Source organism: Oculina patagonica, chromosome 6 (genome assembly GCF_052425735.1).
Source record: "Oculina patagonica isolate OP01 chromosome 6, crgOcupat, whole genome shotgun sequence".
Taxonomy (NCBI): domain Eukaryota; kingdom Metazoa; phylum Cnidaria; class Anthozoa; order Scleractinia; family Oculinidae; genus Oculina; species Oculina patagonica.
Window position 1 is genome coordinate 1517013 of NC_135763.1, and position 17852 is coordinate 1534864.

Sequence of the window (17852 nt, forward strand, 5' to 3'; positions counted from 1 at the left end):
GGGGGGGGGGGGGCCCCCCGATCCCAATAATTTTAAGAGCATTTATTCCTTATCCCTAAAATTACCAAAGCTGTTATCAATATTATTTTGATTTTCATTATCCCTAAAATTGAGTTGTTATACCTTATTCCTTTAATTATATAAACATTTATCCCTTATCCCTTAAATAATTTTTTGGAGTTACCCCTTATCCCTAAAATCCCTAACAGGGCCTCACTGGTCTTCATAAGTCTTCATTGTATCGCCAATCGATTGCGTGACATGATACAGGCAAACTGGTCCCCAGTCTCCCGTGAAAAGGGTGGACCCGTAGTCACGCAATCGCAGGAATTACTAAGATGGGCGCTGGCAGAACGACGAACGATGCGATCGACCGATGACGTGTGAGTGGCAGGAAGACCGCAGAGGAGCGAGGCGACGGAGGGGAAAGCAGGCGAACAAGACAGACCAAGAGCAGACGGGGCGACAGAGACGAGGCAGGAGGGGAGAAGCGAGAAGGCGAGACAACAGCAAAAACGAGAGAAATGGTAGAGTTCGGCCCATCCTTAGGAATTCTTCCGCGCATACATTCTTTGTGCAGAAATCAGCACTAAAATACCTTTTCTCGCTGTGACGGAAAACTCTTTTAATAATACAAAGATGGCATGTAACATCGCCATCGAGGACACAAATGTTGAAGAAAGGAGAAGCGAAAACGAAACTGGTGAGTTTAATACCATCCGAAATCACTTGAAAGTGTGAAATACACATCGAGATACATTTTATCTTATACGATTATTTGTACGACTCCTTTGTCATTATCTTCAGTCCGTCAAATCATTGAATCTTGGGTTGTTCGGCAAAAACATCCGTTTAAACTGCATTTCGTTTATCTCTGCATTAGAAGAATGAAATTACGATTTAAGTTGCTAAGCTATTCCTCGCTATTTTGTTTAATATTTTTGGCCGCTTTAATACGCCGTTGGGATCAGTCTGTCGTCTATATTTTTGACTTATTTGCATTTGCGTGTTAGCTAAAACTAGTTCATTATTTCTTGTTGTGATCTCTACATGTCAAGTTTCCTAGGTTCGAATTTCATTACCTCGTGTTCGCCGCTTGCCGAATCTTGCAGTTCGTTAATCGCTTGTGGGGTTGTAAATCGCTTTTCTATTTTGTCTTCTACTCGTGGTGTTGAGCATTGTTAACTAAATAATTTATGCTATGTCAATGACGACATTTTTCATCTTCGGTAAATTTATGCAAAGGTAAATATGAAAAACGTCATTTCTTAGACTCGATACTCTTTCAACACACGATACTCTGTTCACGAAAACATTTTTTGCAGGGACAGGGACAGTGTCAAGAGAAGTCTCTTTAGTGTAAACAGTGCTAAAACTGTAAGGGTACACTCGCTGGTCAACAAAAATAACCTTTAAAAAATAAAAGAAAGGCATAAATTCATTCTCAAAGTTGTTAATAAACCGTATTAAATGGATTTTATGTGATAGTAACACTGTCAAACTTAAAAACGTCGGCCCGACTTTTTCAAGTTGAGGCCTTTTTTCTTCCTAGCCATCAATAGCCACACCACGTTTTAACAATTTTCATGTTTAGTAAAGTACGTTTTAGCAAGACCCGGCCATTATAAGTGGATTTCCAACCGGCTATTACCAACACCTTCACGGGATTTCTTAGTGGCACTAAATCCTGTGACACTGCCCCTTTAATTTTCCGGTTTCTAATTTTCAGGGTCTCGTTCAACCCTTCTCTATCCTTTGGCTCGGTGTATTTAATGTATGGTCGGTCTTCCTTTCCGATCACCTTCTGGTCTTTCTTGATACGCCTTGAGTGAATAGACGAACATATCTCATATCTAAATTTCTTACAAATAAACTACCAATAGTACATTCTCTTTCACATCAATAAATTTGTCACATCAGATGAGTGTGACAAATTGCGTGACAAGAAATAAGATACAAGCGAGACCGAGAATACTCGTCACTTGGCTTTTTATCTTTTTCTTTTTGCTATTTCCCTCGTCCTTCCAACTTCAGTGCTTCTCAGGCACAGAAAAAGATTTTAGGATTGGCAAATAATTTAATCATTTGCCCCCTTCTGTCTGTATAGGTGGAGTCCGTAACGAAACAGAAGAGAAGGTGAAACATTGCTTTTCTGAGCCGTGGAAAGACAGTGACGTGATTCTTGTGGTGGAGGATGAGAAGTTTCATGTTCATCGTCTGATACTGAGTATGAATTCACCAGTGTTCGAGGCCATGTTCAAATCTCAGTTTAAAGAATCCACAGCCAATGAGATTCCGCTTCCTGAGAAGAAAGCTATTGGAGTATTAGACTTTCTAAAGATAATTTACGGCTTCCAGTACATCAAAGAGCGAGTGGAAATTACAAGTAAGTATTCTTCCAACATAAATATCAGGTAAATGACAGTCTTTTTCAGTTGTAAGGAACTATCGGACGGTCATAAATCAGGCTTTCTGTAGTATGCATCATGATAGCTTGCAAGATGTTTGATGCATCTCTGTGTCACTTTCGGTAAACAACTTCTATAAGACATAGTATCGAAATTTGTCGTTTTGCAATAGTCGAATAAGTCGCGAATTGGATCCAGCTCTGTCATCCTCTTCGGAAGGAAGTTGGAAACAAATCAGTATAGTTGACGCAGATTTAGAAGCTTACCTCGTTATGAGACTATGTTTTGAGTTATATATTGTACTGATCTGACTTAGCTCTTTTCGCCAATAAGCGTCCGTGTTTGAACGTCGATTCTTTGCAATAAGCGCTCTTATTCTAATCGCCCCCAAAATATTATTATGCCGAGTAAGGGTTTTATCTGAAAAAGCCTTGCGTTTATCGGTCTTCGTGGCAGTTTCCCTTATTGCTCACTCTTCTCCGCAGAGGCTTCTAAGGGGACCATAAAAAATAGCGTGCGGGGTGCGACGGGAAGGAGGAAAATCCGGGAGCCTAATTTGCGTCCCTTCTTCTGTCTTCCTGCCTTATATTTCTCTTTCCCCAATCTTCTCACACACTCGTGTATGCCAACTTTCTCCTCCGCAGAGGAGTCTCATTTAGAAAGGTACGCGAATATAACAGAAGCCTCTGAAGAGGAGAGGGGCACCACTTCAAGTGCTAGCTTACATAAATCATTATTAATTGATTTTGTTTTTCAATGTTTTAGTGGAAAACGTGGAACATCTTCTCAAGTTAAGTGACGAGTACCAGATAAAAGAACTCATCTTTGACCCTTGTGTGAAGTTCCTTGAAGACCAACCCAAAACACAAGAAAACGTGATGAAGATTCTAACGCTTGCAAACTTGTTTAACCTGGAAAAAGTACGCCAGGGCTGCATCGACCTGCTCAAGAATATGAAACTTGAGACTCTGTCGGAAACTGTTCATTTGCAAGAACTTGACAAGGAAAAGACGGAATACTACCTGACGCAAAGGATTGAACGGTTAGAGACGTTTCTTGATGAGATGTATCCACAGTTTATGGGATTAGTGGCGAGTTTGATGTGGCTGATGAAGGAGTCTAAGAAAGTCACAAGTTGGTGCAGTAAGCATGCCCCTAAGGGTAAACTGAAGAGTTATATTTCCCGTTTGGAAATGAGTGAATGTTCAGGTTGTAAACAGATGTTAAGTTCAATGGTTACAGCCACCACAACGAGCAATTACTCTTTCGACCCTACTGGAATGTGTCGAGAAGTTCGAGAACCCTACCATGGATATAAGAGTCATTTTGATTACAAGTTGTTCTCTGTCATGGCGGATCTATCTAAGCTGAAGTGAAAACTGGCTTATCTTAAAAACAAGGAACAGTGAGCTGCAGACTGAGTATTCGCGCGCTCTTTTAGTATAGGTAATCACATGATTTCGAGTGCAATTTGGGATAAATAAGCACGAGCAAATTTTTCAAAGGCTAACAAAATTGGACGAGCCCGTAGGGCGAGTGCAATTTGGAAATTGCACGAGAAAAATCATGTGATTACTTATTAATAATATTCATGAAAAAATTGCGAGAAAATAACATGCGCAAATCTCGTACAAAAACAATTTATTCAAACTCGGCAAATATCATCACGCGTTCATTCAAAACAAGGTCAAAGCACAAACAACATACAGGTTTCTCAATGTTTTAAAAGTTTTTTAGTCGAAAAATCTGGCTAAACAGTCAAACGAATTGTCTGAAGAATTGTCTGCTTCTACTTGTCAAGCTTTGCTTGAGCGCTTTCAACTCGACGACCAGCCAAGTGAAGCTGTTTCGCTTTTCATTTCAACACTTCCTTGGACGAAACAATTCTCTGTCTCGTACAATAGAAAGCCTATAAGTTCTGTTCTCTAAGTACAGTGTCTTCCAAGCGATGTTAGCATAACTTTGAGGCTATCTGGTCCATAATCTTCGAAAATGTGTTTGTTGTTTTTGAATTCGGCGAATTCGGCGTAAATAACTTTGCTCAAGCAAAGCGTGAAGCTTAGTCGGCTTGAAATTTAGATTTCGTCGGCAATTTCCTTCTTAGGAAACCAGTTATTCCAAAACGAGAACCAAAAACCAGTGCTTTTCAGTGCTATGGTATTTAGAGCTGTCTTCTGGTCCTCTACTGTGCTCAAAACGCCAGCCATTTTTTTACTCGCATCTCGAAGCAGATCCAAACTTCGCGCCATCCAAATCGCGTGGAAGCGTTTGATTGGCCCCCTGTGGCTGCCTTTGTTTATTAACCAATCAGGATGCCGGGTTTGTTTCTCTTTTCTGCACTGAATTTCCTCATTTCTGCATCGAATTTGCTAAAAACTGCATTTCTCTAAGCCAATCAGATTCAAAACATTTTTAATGTATATTATTAGGTTGTTAAAACTCCGGATATGTCTTTGTAATTACCGGTATCACTTATCCTGCGAAATCATGCGGAATATCACCTGATACTTAAAGCAAGCATACCGACAAGGCCGTGTAGGCCGAGTTGGCAAAAATCAGACGAAATACCATAAGGTTGTGCAGGAAAATTGTTTTATTATTCAACGAATTGTCAATGAAAAATATTTAACAGCTAAATTACTGAAATTTTGTCCACTATCGAAAAATTAATTAATTAGAGCCTGAGTGCACGACAAATCCTCAATGACTGTTTTTCAGGAACTTGCTCGAAATTTCCAAACGCTACCCAGTCTAATAATTATTAACTTCACATCATATTTTCCTTCTGAATCCTAAATGGCACAGCCTCTTTCAAAAGCCAAGAAATGTCAGCGAGAGGAAAGTTCGTGGGCTGTGTCACACTTGTGCAAAGACTGTAATAGAGTTTCAATGTAAAGATCCATGAATTGCCAGAAGACGTGATGTTTGTTCAAAACGTTTCGGGCTTGGCTCTTTTTCAATGCTGCTAACAACGATTCAGTTTTGTTGTGGGCTCTACTTATAAGTAGTCTGTCCGGTTACACTTTGCCGTACGGATGACTTATATTCTGTTAGTTGTTTCTCAAACCTTCATGTAACCTAACCGAACACTAGTAACATCAAGTGCAGTTACAACTAAGCATTTGAGATTTTCCTTTTTGATAATTCACGATCATCTGCAGCATCTTGTTCAAGACTCAGCTTCTTGCTGCACGTTTCACTTCCTTTGCAAGCCGCTAAAAAATTAATGATTTCTGATAGTTATTGTATAAATACTCAACTGATGAAGTTCATTTTGAGATGTTTATCTTTTGTCAGGAGGAATTAATCAATGTTTAGGGAAATTATCATAAAATAGGACCTTCGCACTTTTAGAGTTACATTCATCGGGAAACTGTGCAAATATGAGTTTTACAGGCAAACAGCGATTTACATGCTTAAGTAAACTACTTTTGTACTTTAAGTAAATAACCGCGCGTGTGGGTTGTCGCTGTTTAAACTAGGGTTGTATTCAAGGGAAAAAATATAAAAGAAGTTAATTTCAATTTTCGTTTTGTCCATTACCGAAAACAATTCGAATTTAGACAGCTTTCTAGGTTGAATATACATTCGACAGATGTATCTTTTTGTTTTAGCTTTTGTTCATAATTGAGTTTGGTTAGTTTACGATTTCAAATAAGCCGACTCTATTCAATCCTGTTTTTAGTTGCAAATGCTTCTAATTAAATTGTATTTAGCTGTACTTTAGTCTACAAACTCGCCAGCTGAACTTATTCACTTTGCTTTTGTGTTGTAAGCTGACTTTGCTCAGCCTTCTTTCAATTGTACTTTGTATGATGCAATCAGGTTAGCGTTAGTATATAAAGAGTGCTGTTATCACTGTAAAGTCGATTTACATCTCGTGGAGTTACATAGAAGATTTACGCCGAGACGAAGAATAAACCTGTGAAGTCCAAGTTCTTGTGTCCTGATTCCAGTGTAGCAGATCCCTCGGTACTTTGGAACCCGTGACAAGTTCCTCTCTCGCAGCAAGCGTGGTTGCTCTGAGCTATCCCCAGTTCAGTTCGTTCAGTCCAATTAGCCGACAGTTTCAGCCGAAGAAAGGCCCCTCATCGCCCGTTCCCCGTAAAAGAGTTTTTGAGCAACAAATCCCGTGTCACAGACGCAAAACCCATTGTCCCAGTAGTGGACAAAACCCGTTGTCACAGTATGTCCTTATTAAGTTTCGTCGTATTTGATTACAGAACAACAAATAGAAAATTTATAATTTATTTATTTGCGGCGCCGGCAGCAAGACAAGAAATAAACTAGCTGCACACTTTGAAGTATATTCGAAAAGCATGAATGAAATCATGATTGTTCAGTGAATTTAACTCGTATTTTCATGGTACACCGTGACCACTTTACCCTTAAAAATTGCTTTCCAGTATTTCCGCACGATTTCCACCGAAATTCCAAAAATATCCTAGAAAAGAAATAAAAGCAAATAGACCCTCCCTCCCTCCCCAAATACCCTTACTTAAGGGTAAAAAAACGCATACCCAGTAAAAAATACTTGTATAGCGCAGTGGCCGATCTAGGGGAGGGGTCCGGGGGGCCAGGCCCACTTAGTTTTAGGCCAAACTGAGGCGCGAAGGGCCAAGAAAAATGTTTTGACCACCACCCTTTTTTCTAGGGTCTAGATGATCAGGGCCCCCACTTACCTGAAGGTCTGGATCCGCCACTATAGCGTACACCTGACGTAGCAGGAGAAGGGGTAGACTGTAAACAGCACCTGGTACAAATGAATGGAATGGCCAAAGCAGAGTTTGCTTGCAGTTAAAGCGGTTAACCTTACCACGAGTTCTCTGAAAACTTCAGGAGATTGATTGATCGTCCTTGTTGTTACTCGTACAGTCGAGGTTATACCTCATGTCTACTTTGTCATCGCATGAAAGTGATGAAACACGATAACTAGTCTCCAGTTTCCTCACGACGGGATGCTCCAAAACAACTGTCACGCGATAGCCTGCGAACAGGTTCCCGAGTGGGGTTTCCGTGAGCGAAGCGAGCGGCGAACGCGAGCGAAGCAAGCGGAAGAGCGGGGCCTGAGGGGGAGTACGGGGGCGCTGGAGCCTCCCCCACAGTCCCCGCTCTTCCGCTCGCTTCGCTCGCGAAAACCCCACTCGGGAGCCTGTTCGCAGGCTAGTCACGCGAAGGAATCACTTCCGCGCTCCATCGTGCAGAAAACCTACTTAAATTGCTAAAATCATTTTCGCCTTGTAAAGGAAAATTCACTTCAGCAGAGATGGCATGTAACTACCCCGTGGACACAAATGTTGTAAAAAAGGAAAGTGAAGTGGAAACTGGTGAGTTATAAACAGCAAAATTGGGAATACTACTATGAATTGTTTTAAAATCAACTTTGTGATAGGATTTAGTTTGTTTAGTAATTGCCTTGCGGAGTTATAGATGGCCAGGGAATTCTTGATTTGCATGTGATTTGATAGACATTATATGATGATCAAAATAAGTCACGTAAGGTCCGTAAGTTTTTCCAAGATCATATTCGGTTATTTCTTTCTTTACGTTGAATCTCTCGACCGCAATCCGCCGGATTGTTGAGAGGCGCGGGCGACGGTTCTGACGGTATGACTTCTCTCACGAGCTTCCCCACGGACGCAAAGCTCGCACAGTGCAGAAATATTACGGAATTTTACGTCAAGTACTCAGAGGGATCGATCCTCAAGGTTGTTTGGCGTTTATCTTGATGTTGCAACTTAGCTTTTTTTGCGTTCCTACCTTGACTTGTGAAACACAACGCTTTTATTCAGTTGTTGCAAGCTTCATCGCTTTATTAGGCTTACTTCGATTCAGTTCAATACCGTACCCTAACTTTTTTCACACATTCTTCCCTTTGTGAAGTACGGGCAGGTGTTTGTGGTCCAAATACACAGCGTCGTTTTCTTCAGTGTTTTTTTTTTCTATCCACGCTTGCGATCGTGACTTTAAAATGATTAGACACCATCATTGGTCGGACTTGTTTACCCACCATACAAACTCTCTCCAAGGCGCTATTAATTTAGTGCCGATTTGAAGGGAAAAGCGCCAGATACTCGGTGTAAAAATAGGGTACGTCCTCACTTACGTTTGCTGTTTCTAGGTTGGGAACATGCACTAAACAGAGATAGATATTAATGCTGTTTCTATGCAATTATTTTGTAGGAAATATGTGACATATTTGAGTGACTTGAAACTAGATACAATTATAATATAGATAGGAGTTTTCCTCGCATATTCGTAATTCGCGTGACTTGTTCAGCAAATTTTTAAACATTAAATGTATTTATTACCGGTAGATTGAAGAGCCAGAAGGCTCCAAAGCGTCACCCTTGACCAACACTCTCTTTTTATCATGCTTATGTCAACAGTCGACCTCCAATAAAGCACGTTGTCGCAATTAATCGGAGTGTTATAAAATAGAGAAACCCCTTCTGACTTGCTGGTATATTGGAGGATAATGTCCTTGCCTGAAACAATGTTCTGAACCAACACTGTAATTCATTTCTCGGACAATCTTTCAACCTTGCGTGCATTATCCTCCAGTAAACTCGAAAGGCACCTGATCATGAAGGGGTTTATTTACTGAGCATTCTACCCAAAAGTATGGCATTATATAACTTATATTTATTACTGGAACGATGTTTTCTGTCCGTAATATAGGAGAAGGCCAAGCAGAAAAGAAAGTCAGTCATCGCTTTTCTGAGCCGTGGGAAGATAGTGACGTAATTCTTGTGGTGGAGGATGAGAAGTTTCATGTTCATCGTGTCATTCTGAGTATGAACTCAGCAGTGTTCAAGGCTATGTTCAAAAGTCAGTTTAAAGAAGCAACCGACAACGAGATTTTTCTGCCTGAGAAAAAAGCCAGTGAGTTCCTTGACTTCCTTAAGAAAGTTTACGGCTTCCAATATATTCAAGAACAAGTGGATATTACAAGTAAGTTTGATTGAGAATTAATGTACGTTTTTAATGTCTTTAATTTTTGAAGAGATTACAATCCGTTCAAAATACAGCAGCTCGAATTACACGTACTAGGAAATTTGGTCATATTACCCTTGTGCTTAAATTGCACCTATCAATGGTTTGCCCCAGGATGGGGGGGGGGGCAACCCCAGGGGAATTTGACATTTATTGGAATCCAGAGTCGAATTCCCCACCCCTTGGCACCTAGCGAATGTCAAATTTCACATATCTCCTCTTAAATTTCTAACCCAGCAGACCATTTTAGATGTCAAAATCCCTTCCCTGGGAGACCTTCACGATGTCAAATTCCCGTGGGTTGCCCACCCCCCCCCCCCCCATCCTGGGGCAAACCATTGATAGGTGCATAAGAAGCTACACTGGCTACCGGTCCGCTATCGAATAATTTATAAAATTCTTTTGCTGGTCTTCAAATTTTGGTGGCGTCAAAAGCAAAATTGAAAACATACGGAGAGAGAGCGTTTGCTGTAGCAGCCCCAAGACCATGGAACGCGATCCCACTGGAACTTAGATCAAGTGCTTCTACTGAAATTTTTAAGGGACATTTAAAAACGTACCTTTTTAAATGAGCTTTTTTATTTTTCTAAGTTTAAAGTACATTTAAACTTATATTTGTAAATTTCCGTTTTTAATTTTTTAGTGTTTTTAACTTTTTAACATCATTTTATTAAGATTTTTATTGTCAAGCGCCATGGGCAATTAGTGGATTTTTGCGCTATATTATTATTACTGTTATTATTATTATTATTATTATTATTATTATTATTATTATTATTATTATTATTATTGTTATTATTATTATTAAGAAACATTTATATCCCTTTTTGTTGAACACATGAAAAATATGTTCAAGACTTCACAAAATATAAATAAAATTACCAAAAATATTCAAAGAATAACGACTTCCAAGTCACCACATTCACCCTGATCAAATAACATGTGTATCAGACATGTGTATTTACAAGTCAAAACAAAAAAAATTTTCTATTGGTCAAAAACATTTGATGCTAGCTTCGAAGTTTTATTATCCAAGGTTTTGTTTCTTTCAAGAATATACTCGATTTATACTGGCATTAAAATACACCTGATCTGAACACTTTGAATTTATAACCTTTTAAGGTTATTCAAATCGAAAGTCTCATATATTTAAGCAATACAGGTATGGGATTGACTATTCAGTTGATGTAATGAGACAATAGTGAGACAGCTGATGACATATTATACCACTTTACACTCATTTCATGTAGTGAATACTAAACAGCACCCCAGTTAGCCTAAATAGCTCTCCAGTTAGCCTTCCTTAGCTTAGGTTGCTTGTGGTTAGCCTTTCTAATAGGGTAAGGATTTTTAGCCAAAAAAATCAGTCAGGTTTTTGGCAGCTGGTCTTCAGTAGCTTAGTGGAGATGGTTTGCACTTGGAAATCCAATGACCCTGGTTTGAATCCTCTTGGTGTCAACTTTTTTTTAACTTTAAAAAAGTAAAGTTTGATTCATACTTCATGTATAAAAAAAGAAGTCTCACTACATGAACTGAGTGCAGAATAGTCACTCCCATACAGGTATGTGCCGCAGCGTAAGGCAATTGATGGTTTATGAGGTTCTCAGTCCCTATATAGAGTCAGACGATAGGCTTCTGACAGGGTTACCTCCACACCCCCCCCCCCCTACCCCCCACCCCCGCCTTTTTTGGTAGAGTGATCCCGGTTAGAGCCTTAAATAAGGTTACTTCACGTACGTGAACGCCCGGCTAAACAGAAAAGATCTGATCAATGAAAAATGAAGAGTATAGCTAACTGTCGTGGGTCGTGGGTCGTGGGTGGAAGTCGTGGGTCGTGGGTGTGGGTAAAGTCGTGGGTGTGGGTAAAAGTCGTGGGTAACCAAAAAATAAAAAAAAATAAAAAAAAAATTGAAATTGAAAAATCGCTGTGTGTACTTTGGAAATAGAATTGGTACAGTTGTTGTTAGACTGGGGATTAAAGGAAAGAAGAAACGTAACGTCCATACCTTTGCTTCGTAAAGTCAAGTTTAAGCGGTTCAAAGACTTGTATTTTGCCCCTGCACATGTAGTGCCCACTCCTTCGCTCTCGTCAATGTAACTATAGAGAGCCTGAATCAGGCTAGGCTAGGCTAGGCTAGGCGCGCTATATTTTTGTGTCTGATCGACATGTTCACAGCCAAGAGTAGCGCCGCTAATTTTTTAGCAGCTTGATTTTGTCTTGAATAACAGCTGTTTTATTCCAAAAATAATACCTTTATGACCACGATGGTTTATTCAGAAAAATCTATTTTCCCGACCGAGGCTAATGAGGGACGGAGTGTTTTTTCTTGGAAAGGGGATATGTTTTTTCTCTGCAATTTTTTAAGTGTTTGCACTTCTACAAACATTTTTTTTTTCGAAATGCAAACTATTTTTTTTGTTATAAATATCGTGTTTGCAAACAGTTTATTAAGGATTTCTAGGCCCGACAAACATTTTTTTTTAATATTTTCACCCCCCCCCCCCCCCTTCTCCAAAATAATGGTCCGTCCCTTAAGGCCGATTATACGGTACGATTTTGCTGCATGCGACATGCTTGCGATATGCTTACGACAAGCTTACGACACGAATTGTGTCGGTAAATCAAACCTACAACTCCTAAGTATTTGTAGGCTGTGTAGGAGTTGCATGCGACAAAGTCGTACCGTGTAAATTGGCCTTTAGAGAGGGAGTGAGGGGGTGGCGTAAAAGAGAGGAAGACTTTAAAGAGCTTTATATTTTTTTATTTCTTTTGAGGTGAAAATTAAAACAGACACAAGAAAAAACATTATTTCACTCTGAAAGCATTTCTCTTTGTAAAACAAAGCTACTTTTAAAAGGTAGGGCTAGGCTTTTATTACAGAGCACCGGCTTCTCTGATTCCTAGGTTCCAATTCCTCTGTCTGTCCTTTTTTGAGATTGACATTCTTTCCCACGGCCACTGCACGCTCATATCGGTATTTTTAAGGCGTCATGGTAACTGAACAAAGGATAGTAAAACTTAAATCATTCGCCTTTTCGACCGACGATCCGGAAGAAAACAACGTGCTGCGAGTTATCCTGAGAATTACCCTTTTCAGATTTGTATATTTAGGTCGATCGATAATGGATTCCGATAGCGACTCTTCTATTTCGTACGCGGTTGTAGTGAAACGAGATTCTCCGAGAACTTCACCACCGCGCCTAAGCAACAGCTGCTGGCTCAAATTCCAAGTTGAAGACGAGGAAGAGACAATGCAAATTGCTTTACAGAAGTCTGTCAATGATCAGATAAATACCTGTTTGTCGCATTGTACGATACTCATATTTTATCTCCTTTACACAAAGCGATTTTTCAATTTCAATTTATTTTTATTTTTTTTTTTGGTTACCCACGACTTTTACCCACACCCACGACCCACGACTTCCACCCACGACCCACGACCCACGACAGTTAGCTATACTCACTCGTTACAGTCAACGCGCCTTCACGCATGAACGCTCGGCGACGTAAGGTTCCAATATTCACGTGAACATTTCATGATTGAATTTGATTGACATGCCTTCACCGCAAGATTGAAAGATAAAGATCACGTTTCGAATAATCAAATCATTCATTTGTAGGCTATTTGTAAATTTTGCGCGGAAGCGACCGAGAAATTGAAAATGTCGGAAATTCTAGCTAGCAAAGATAAAGAGCAATGACCTCGCTCTTGCGTTTGTCGAACGAACAGCAGCTTTTCTAAGCAAAACGCTCAAAGAAATTAGACACGACATCGTCTCCGAAGTAGGAGAATTGTTGCCTCAAAATTTTGTTTGTTCGAATGGGAATTCCAGTAAGCGCCATCCAAGAGGAGAAACTGCATCTTCAAAAGTGTGTTGTAGAAGAAGAGAGCGGCACAGCATTTAGTTTGTCGATTCAAGTGCACAATAGCTTGGAAAAGAACAATTCAATCGAACGAGCGCATAACTGCGTGAATGCGGCGGTGACACAGTCGCTCATTTACATGTAATTTGTTCCTGCGCGAAAAAAAAAAAAAAACAGCACACAGCCGAAATTATTTTAAAAAAAATTATCAATTGCCATAACGTCAGATGTCTTATTTTCAATTTTACCATGGGCTTTTAAATACTTTCAATTTGATTTACAATTGTTCGATTGAAGTTTCGAAGAATGATTTCATTAACTGAAAATGAAATCGGTGAATGAAATATTTTATGAATGTTTGAAGTTGTGCGTTCATGCGTGAAGCGCGTTGACTGTAAAGTGTAGGTAAAGATATTACTTTGTTTCGTCTTTGTCTTTGGTCTTAAAAAAGGTATCAATTTTCGATTTTCTAGAATCCTTAAATGGATTAACGGTTCATTGTATCCCTTGGGAGGGTGGTGGGATGGAGGATTTTAATCAGGGATCTCCAAATGTAACAATCCAAATCAAAAAAGAAAAAGAAAACCACTTGATAGGTTACGTCGCCTCCCTAAATAAATAAAAAGTTCTGCTTTAGGCTTGGTTATTAAACGAAGGAAAAAGACATCTTGACGTCATTTCCTATTAGCTTATCAACTGTATCAAAGTTTGTTTTGATATAATTCCCAGCTATCAATCATCAGTTTTAGTCGTTTTGTATATGAGACAACAAGGGAGGGGAGGTGTTTTACTTTTTCCACTTATTAACCTAGTATAAAAATAGTTAGAGAAAAAACTAACTAGTTAAAATAAAAAAAATTAACGGGGATAAAAAATAAACTGCAACATATACATCTTTATAAGGAGGTGGCTAATCGCCACTCGTCTTTTCAATTCTAGTGGAAAACGTCGGACACCTGCTTAAACTAAGTGACGAGTACCAGGTGAAAGCCATTTTCGACCCTTGTGTCAAGTTCCTCGAGGACCAACCCAAAACGAAAGAAAATGTAATGATCATTTTGGCACTTGGAGATTTGTACCATTTAGAAAACGTATGTAAGGGCTGTGACGACCTGCTGAAGGATTTGAAGCTCACATCCCTATCAGAAATTGTCCATTTGCAAGATCTCAACAGGGATAAGCTGCAGCATCTACTGACCCAAAGGATTGAACGGCTGGAGACGTTTCTTGATGAGCTGTACCCACAGTTTATGGGATTAGTGGATTGTTTCTTTTGGCTGCTGGATGAACATGATGTAGGAAAGAGTGTGAAATGGTGTACTGATCATGTAAGTGAATATAACGAAATAAAATCGTTTACTAATGCTGATAGTACAAAAATCAGCGCATGCGACAAATGTATGTCAATGTTCTCTTCTATTTGGGGTCAGATTTATTACCATTATCGAAGCCAGCGCCACAAGGGATGCAACACAATATGTGATTCCGAGCTACCGTCTGTTATGGAGAAGTTCTCTATGTTGAAAAACGGTCGTTAAGTTCTGCTCGACACAAAGAAATGGGAAGCGATGACATGAGTTTTTTGGACTTTTTAGTTCCCTAATTATATAATATTAAAGTTTAGAAATAAAGTTTATCCTTTGTTAGATGGAACTAACCACATACTCTGAGTAACTGACTATAGCTTAAATTCGCATATATTTCAAATATATCTACTTTGCTTATAATACAGTTATATTAAAGCAGTAATGTCTATCTATAATCTCGCAATAACATTGTCACCCCGTTTCGTTATTACTGTTATCACCTCGGACAGTATATGATTCAGAATTATATACCTCTTTTAAGAGTGCAGTATCACAGACATCACTAGGAGGTGTTCGAAGTTGCCGACAAAGTAGTGCCTGTGCTTCAATTCGCTTACTGCTGTACTGACTTTGAAAATGAATTCTGAATAAACTGGTTCATCCAGTAAACACCGCAATGAAAGCTAGCTTTGAATTCAGCGGTACGTGTTTACAGATATCGTCTTCGTCGTAAAGATAACATCAAGCCATATTTACTCCTTTGGCTTGAAATTCTCTTTAATCAAAGGTCCACTATTTGTATATTCCTTGCGTGAGACATTTTCAACTTTTGTTATAAGGATTTTTCGTAATAATAAAAGTACTTATCTTGTGTCTTTCTTCCTTTTATGTGCTGTATAAATTGCAAGTGACGATATGATTCTAGATTTTTATTTAGTTAGTTGTTTACCCATAGTTATCAATTTAGCTTTCCTATTTTAGAATCTTTCATTTATTATATATGTATATATTGTATTTTACCTATTTTTAATCACTGTAATTATGTTAAGGCGTTGGTGTGATATCCGAATGGACTTTTACCGACTTAATAAAATGTAGATGTAGATATAGATCTGTCATTGGTATTTTGACTATAAAAAATACAAAAATAATTATAAAATATAAATTACATGTCTCTTAAAGTTCCTGTTTTTTAAAGTCCATTTTGAATTTGCAAAAACATCCAGGAATATGCATGTTTTTTTGGTTACGTTTGCTTTTGTCTGCCTGGTTTCATATCAAACTATAAGTTTTCAAAACTTTCCGTGGGAGGATACCCCCAGACCACCTAAAAGCTCGCGCCTGCGCCGCTCCAGCGCACCCCAACCCCTATCAGCAATCCTGGAAACGGGCCTGTAAAAGAATTCTCAAAAGCAAAAACTTACGTACATCGTCCATGGTGCTAAAGTTATGATTAATTGCCTTTGCTCGTACACGAAGTGTGCCTAGAACACTAATGAAGGTCTTACTGAGTATTTTTCAAAAAAAAGAGTCTTTTTTCCAAAACACAAAGGCAGAATTTCAAAACGTAAGCCCGATTTTGTCAATGTAGATCTAAACCTCCAGCATTCTTTACTCTTGATAAATGCTTTTCGAAATCATGCTCATGATATTGCATGCTCTTTTTAACGCATGTATTCTGCATTTTCATCGTATACAGAGAAACATCAAAAGATGAAAAGAAAGTGTAGTGAGTCCATTTCACTTATAAACATAATTGTATTATGTGCCTCAGGGTTACAAGTGCTTACTTTATTGTCTCGCTCCTAGTCAGCGTATTTTTTAGGTGTTTTTCGGTTAGTTAAACTAACCTACCCTCAACTGTAGTCCAAGACTACTGGTGCGCTCGTCTCCAGACATACACCTTGTGTACCACAAGTGTTGGATCACTGAGGTGGGAGAAATAAGAACTTTTCTCCCATTACCACCATGCCTTACGCAGTGCTGACGAGTCCCAAAGAGGACAAAACAGCTGTCCACGGCTAGGCTGGTGTGTTACCTCAGTCTGGAGATGAGCAGAGTGCACATACCCGAGTGTAGTGAGTCCATTAATTTCACTAACAAACATAATTGATATAGACAAAGCAGATTATTTACATGAAAAACTACATGGTGAATACAGTTGAACCCCACTGACTTTACGGACTGACTAGGTAGAAAACGCAGAAGGTGTCTGTATTGAAGAAGCTACGTCACGTCATCTTGAAAAAATCCTTGGCCATTTTTTTAACGTTCGTCTTTCATAATCCGTCTTCCTTAGTTGTTACATCCATGCCGGCTTGTTTGTTTTCTGTTTATTTTTTTAATTACATTTTTTGGCTTTTTTCTCCATTGTTTAATTTTAACTATAATTTTGAGGTTTCCATCAATTTATTTGAGATATCGTGACAAGATGTGCTACTTTGCAGGTAAATTTAGAGAAAATGTATAAGCTTAGAGAAAAATCACATTCACCACTCTCCGAAATAACGGTATGCATCGGTCCGCATTACACGGGGTTCAACTATATTTCATATAAAAAGTATCTGGATGGCAAATGATCAGTCAACTAGTTTTCCGATTTGTCTGTAAAATCACATTGACGCGAGAGGTGGCCACTTAAACTCCGTATATATTACTTTAGTCACATTCAAAAAGTTACTTGATCTGCACAGTGCCAGTTTGAAAAAAATAATCATTTCACGCATGGAGTGGCGCCACTTAAGTGATGCAGTATTATTCCCCCCTTTGTGTAGCCATGACAGGTAAAATGACCCCTATAGTTTTTTTTTGTGTGTGTGTTCTTTGAAAAATATGCGACAAAGTTAGATCAACTGTCAATACATTCAAGGAGCCGCCCTCGGTCAAATTCGGTGGAGCAGAACACTTTGCATATTACTCGGAACTACTTCGCGACCAGTTTCTGGGAATTCACTCAGGTCGTAGCTATAGTCTGTCAGTTGATTAGTAAAGGGGCAGTAAATTAGTTCTCTTTCCATACTGTGGTTGACGCTACTACTTCTAAGTCGTAACATCCACGGCCCTGCATATTTGCTGTCCTTGTGAATACAAATCTCTCGACGATCAGTTATATCAATCATTTTAACACAGCTTTTGCGTTGCAACATTAACCCTAAGATGGCATGTAACATTCCTACCAGCGAGGAAACAAATGTTAAAGAAAGCTATTCAACCAGTGAGGAAACAACACCTGGTAAGTTCTATATATATCCGTATAGTGTGGAAAGTTTAGTACGG

The 17852-nt window shown here is 39.1% G+C and overlaps 2 protein-coding genes across 5 annotated transcripts in view; both read left to right on the forward strand.

The window, feature by feature from the left end:
• Window positions 1-560: 560 nt before the first annotated feature.
• The window catches only part of LOC144658601 (BTB and MATH domain-containing protein 36-like), a 30288-nt gene continuing 12996 nt past the window's right edge, over window positions 561-17852 (forward strand). Inside the window, exons 1-3 of one of the 4 annotated variants that reach the window (XM_078519056.1) lie at window positions 561-703; window positions 2108-2386; window positions 3174-3450. In XM_078519056.1, the coding sequence (XP_078375182.1) occupies window positions 640-703; window positions 2108-2386; window positions 3174-3450 (620 nt within the window). In that variant the 5' untranslated portion in view covers window positions 561-639. Of the gene's footprint in view, window positions 704-2107; window positions 2387-3173; window positions 5617-17534; window positions 17809-17852 lie in introns of those variants that run through there. The other 3 variants (XM_078519053.1, XM_078519054.1, XM_078519055.1) reach the window with 3 other exon arrangements.
• Window positions 7588-15460, forward strand: LOC144658602 (uncharacterized). The gene is made up of 3 exons (XM_078519057.1): window positions 7588-7735; window positions 9090-9362; window positions 14209-15460. Exons 1-3 carry the CDS (start codon window positions 7675-7677, stop codon window positions 14805-14807), a joined length of 933 nt encoding a protein of 310 aa, XP_078375183.1. The 5' UTR covers window positions 7588-7674; the 3' UTR covers window positions 14808-15460.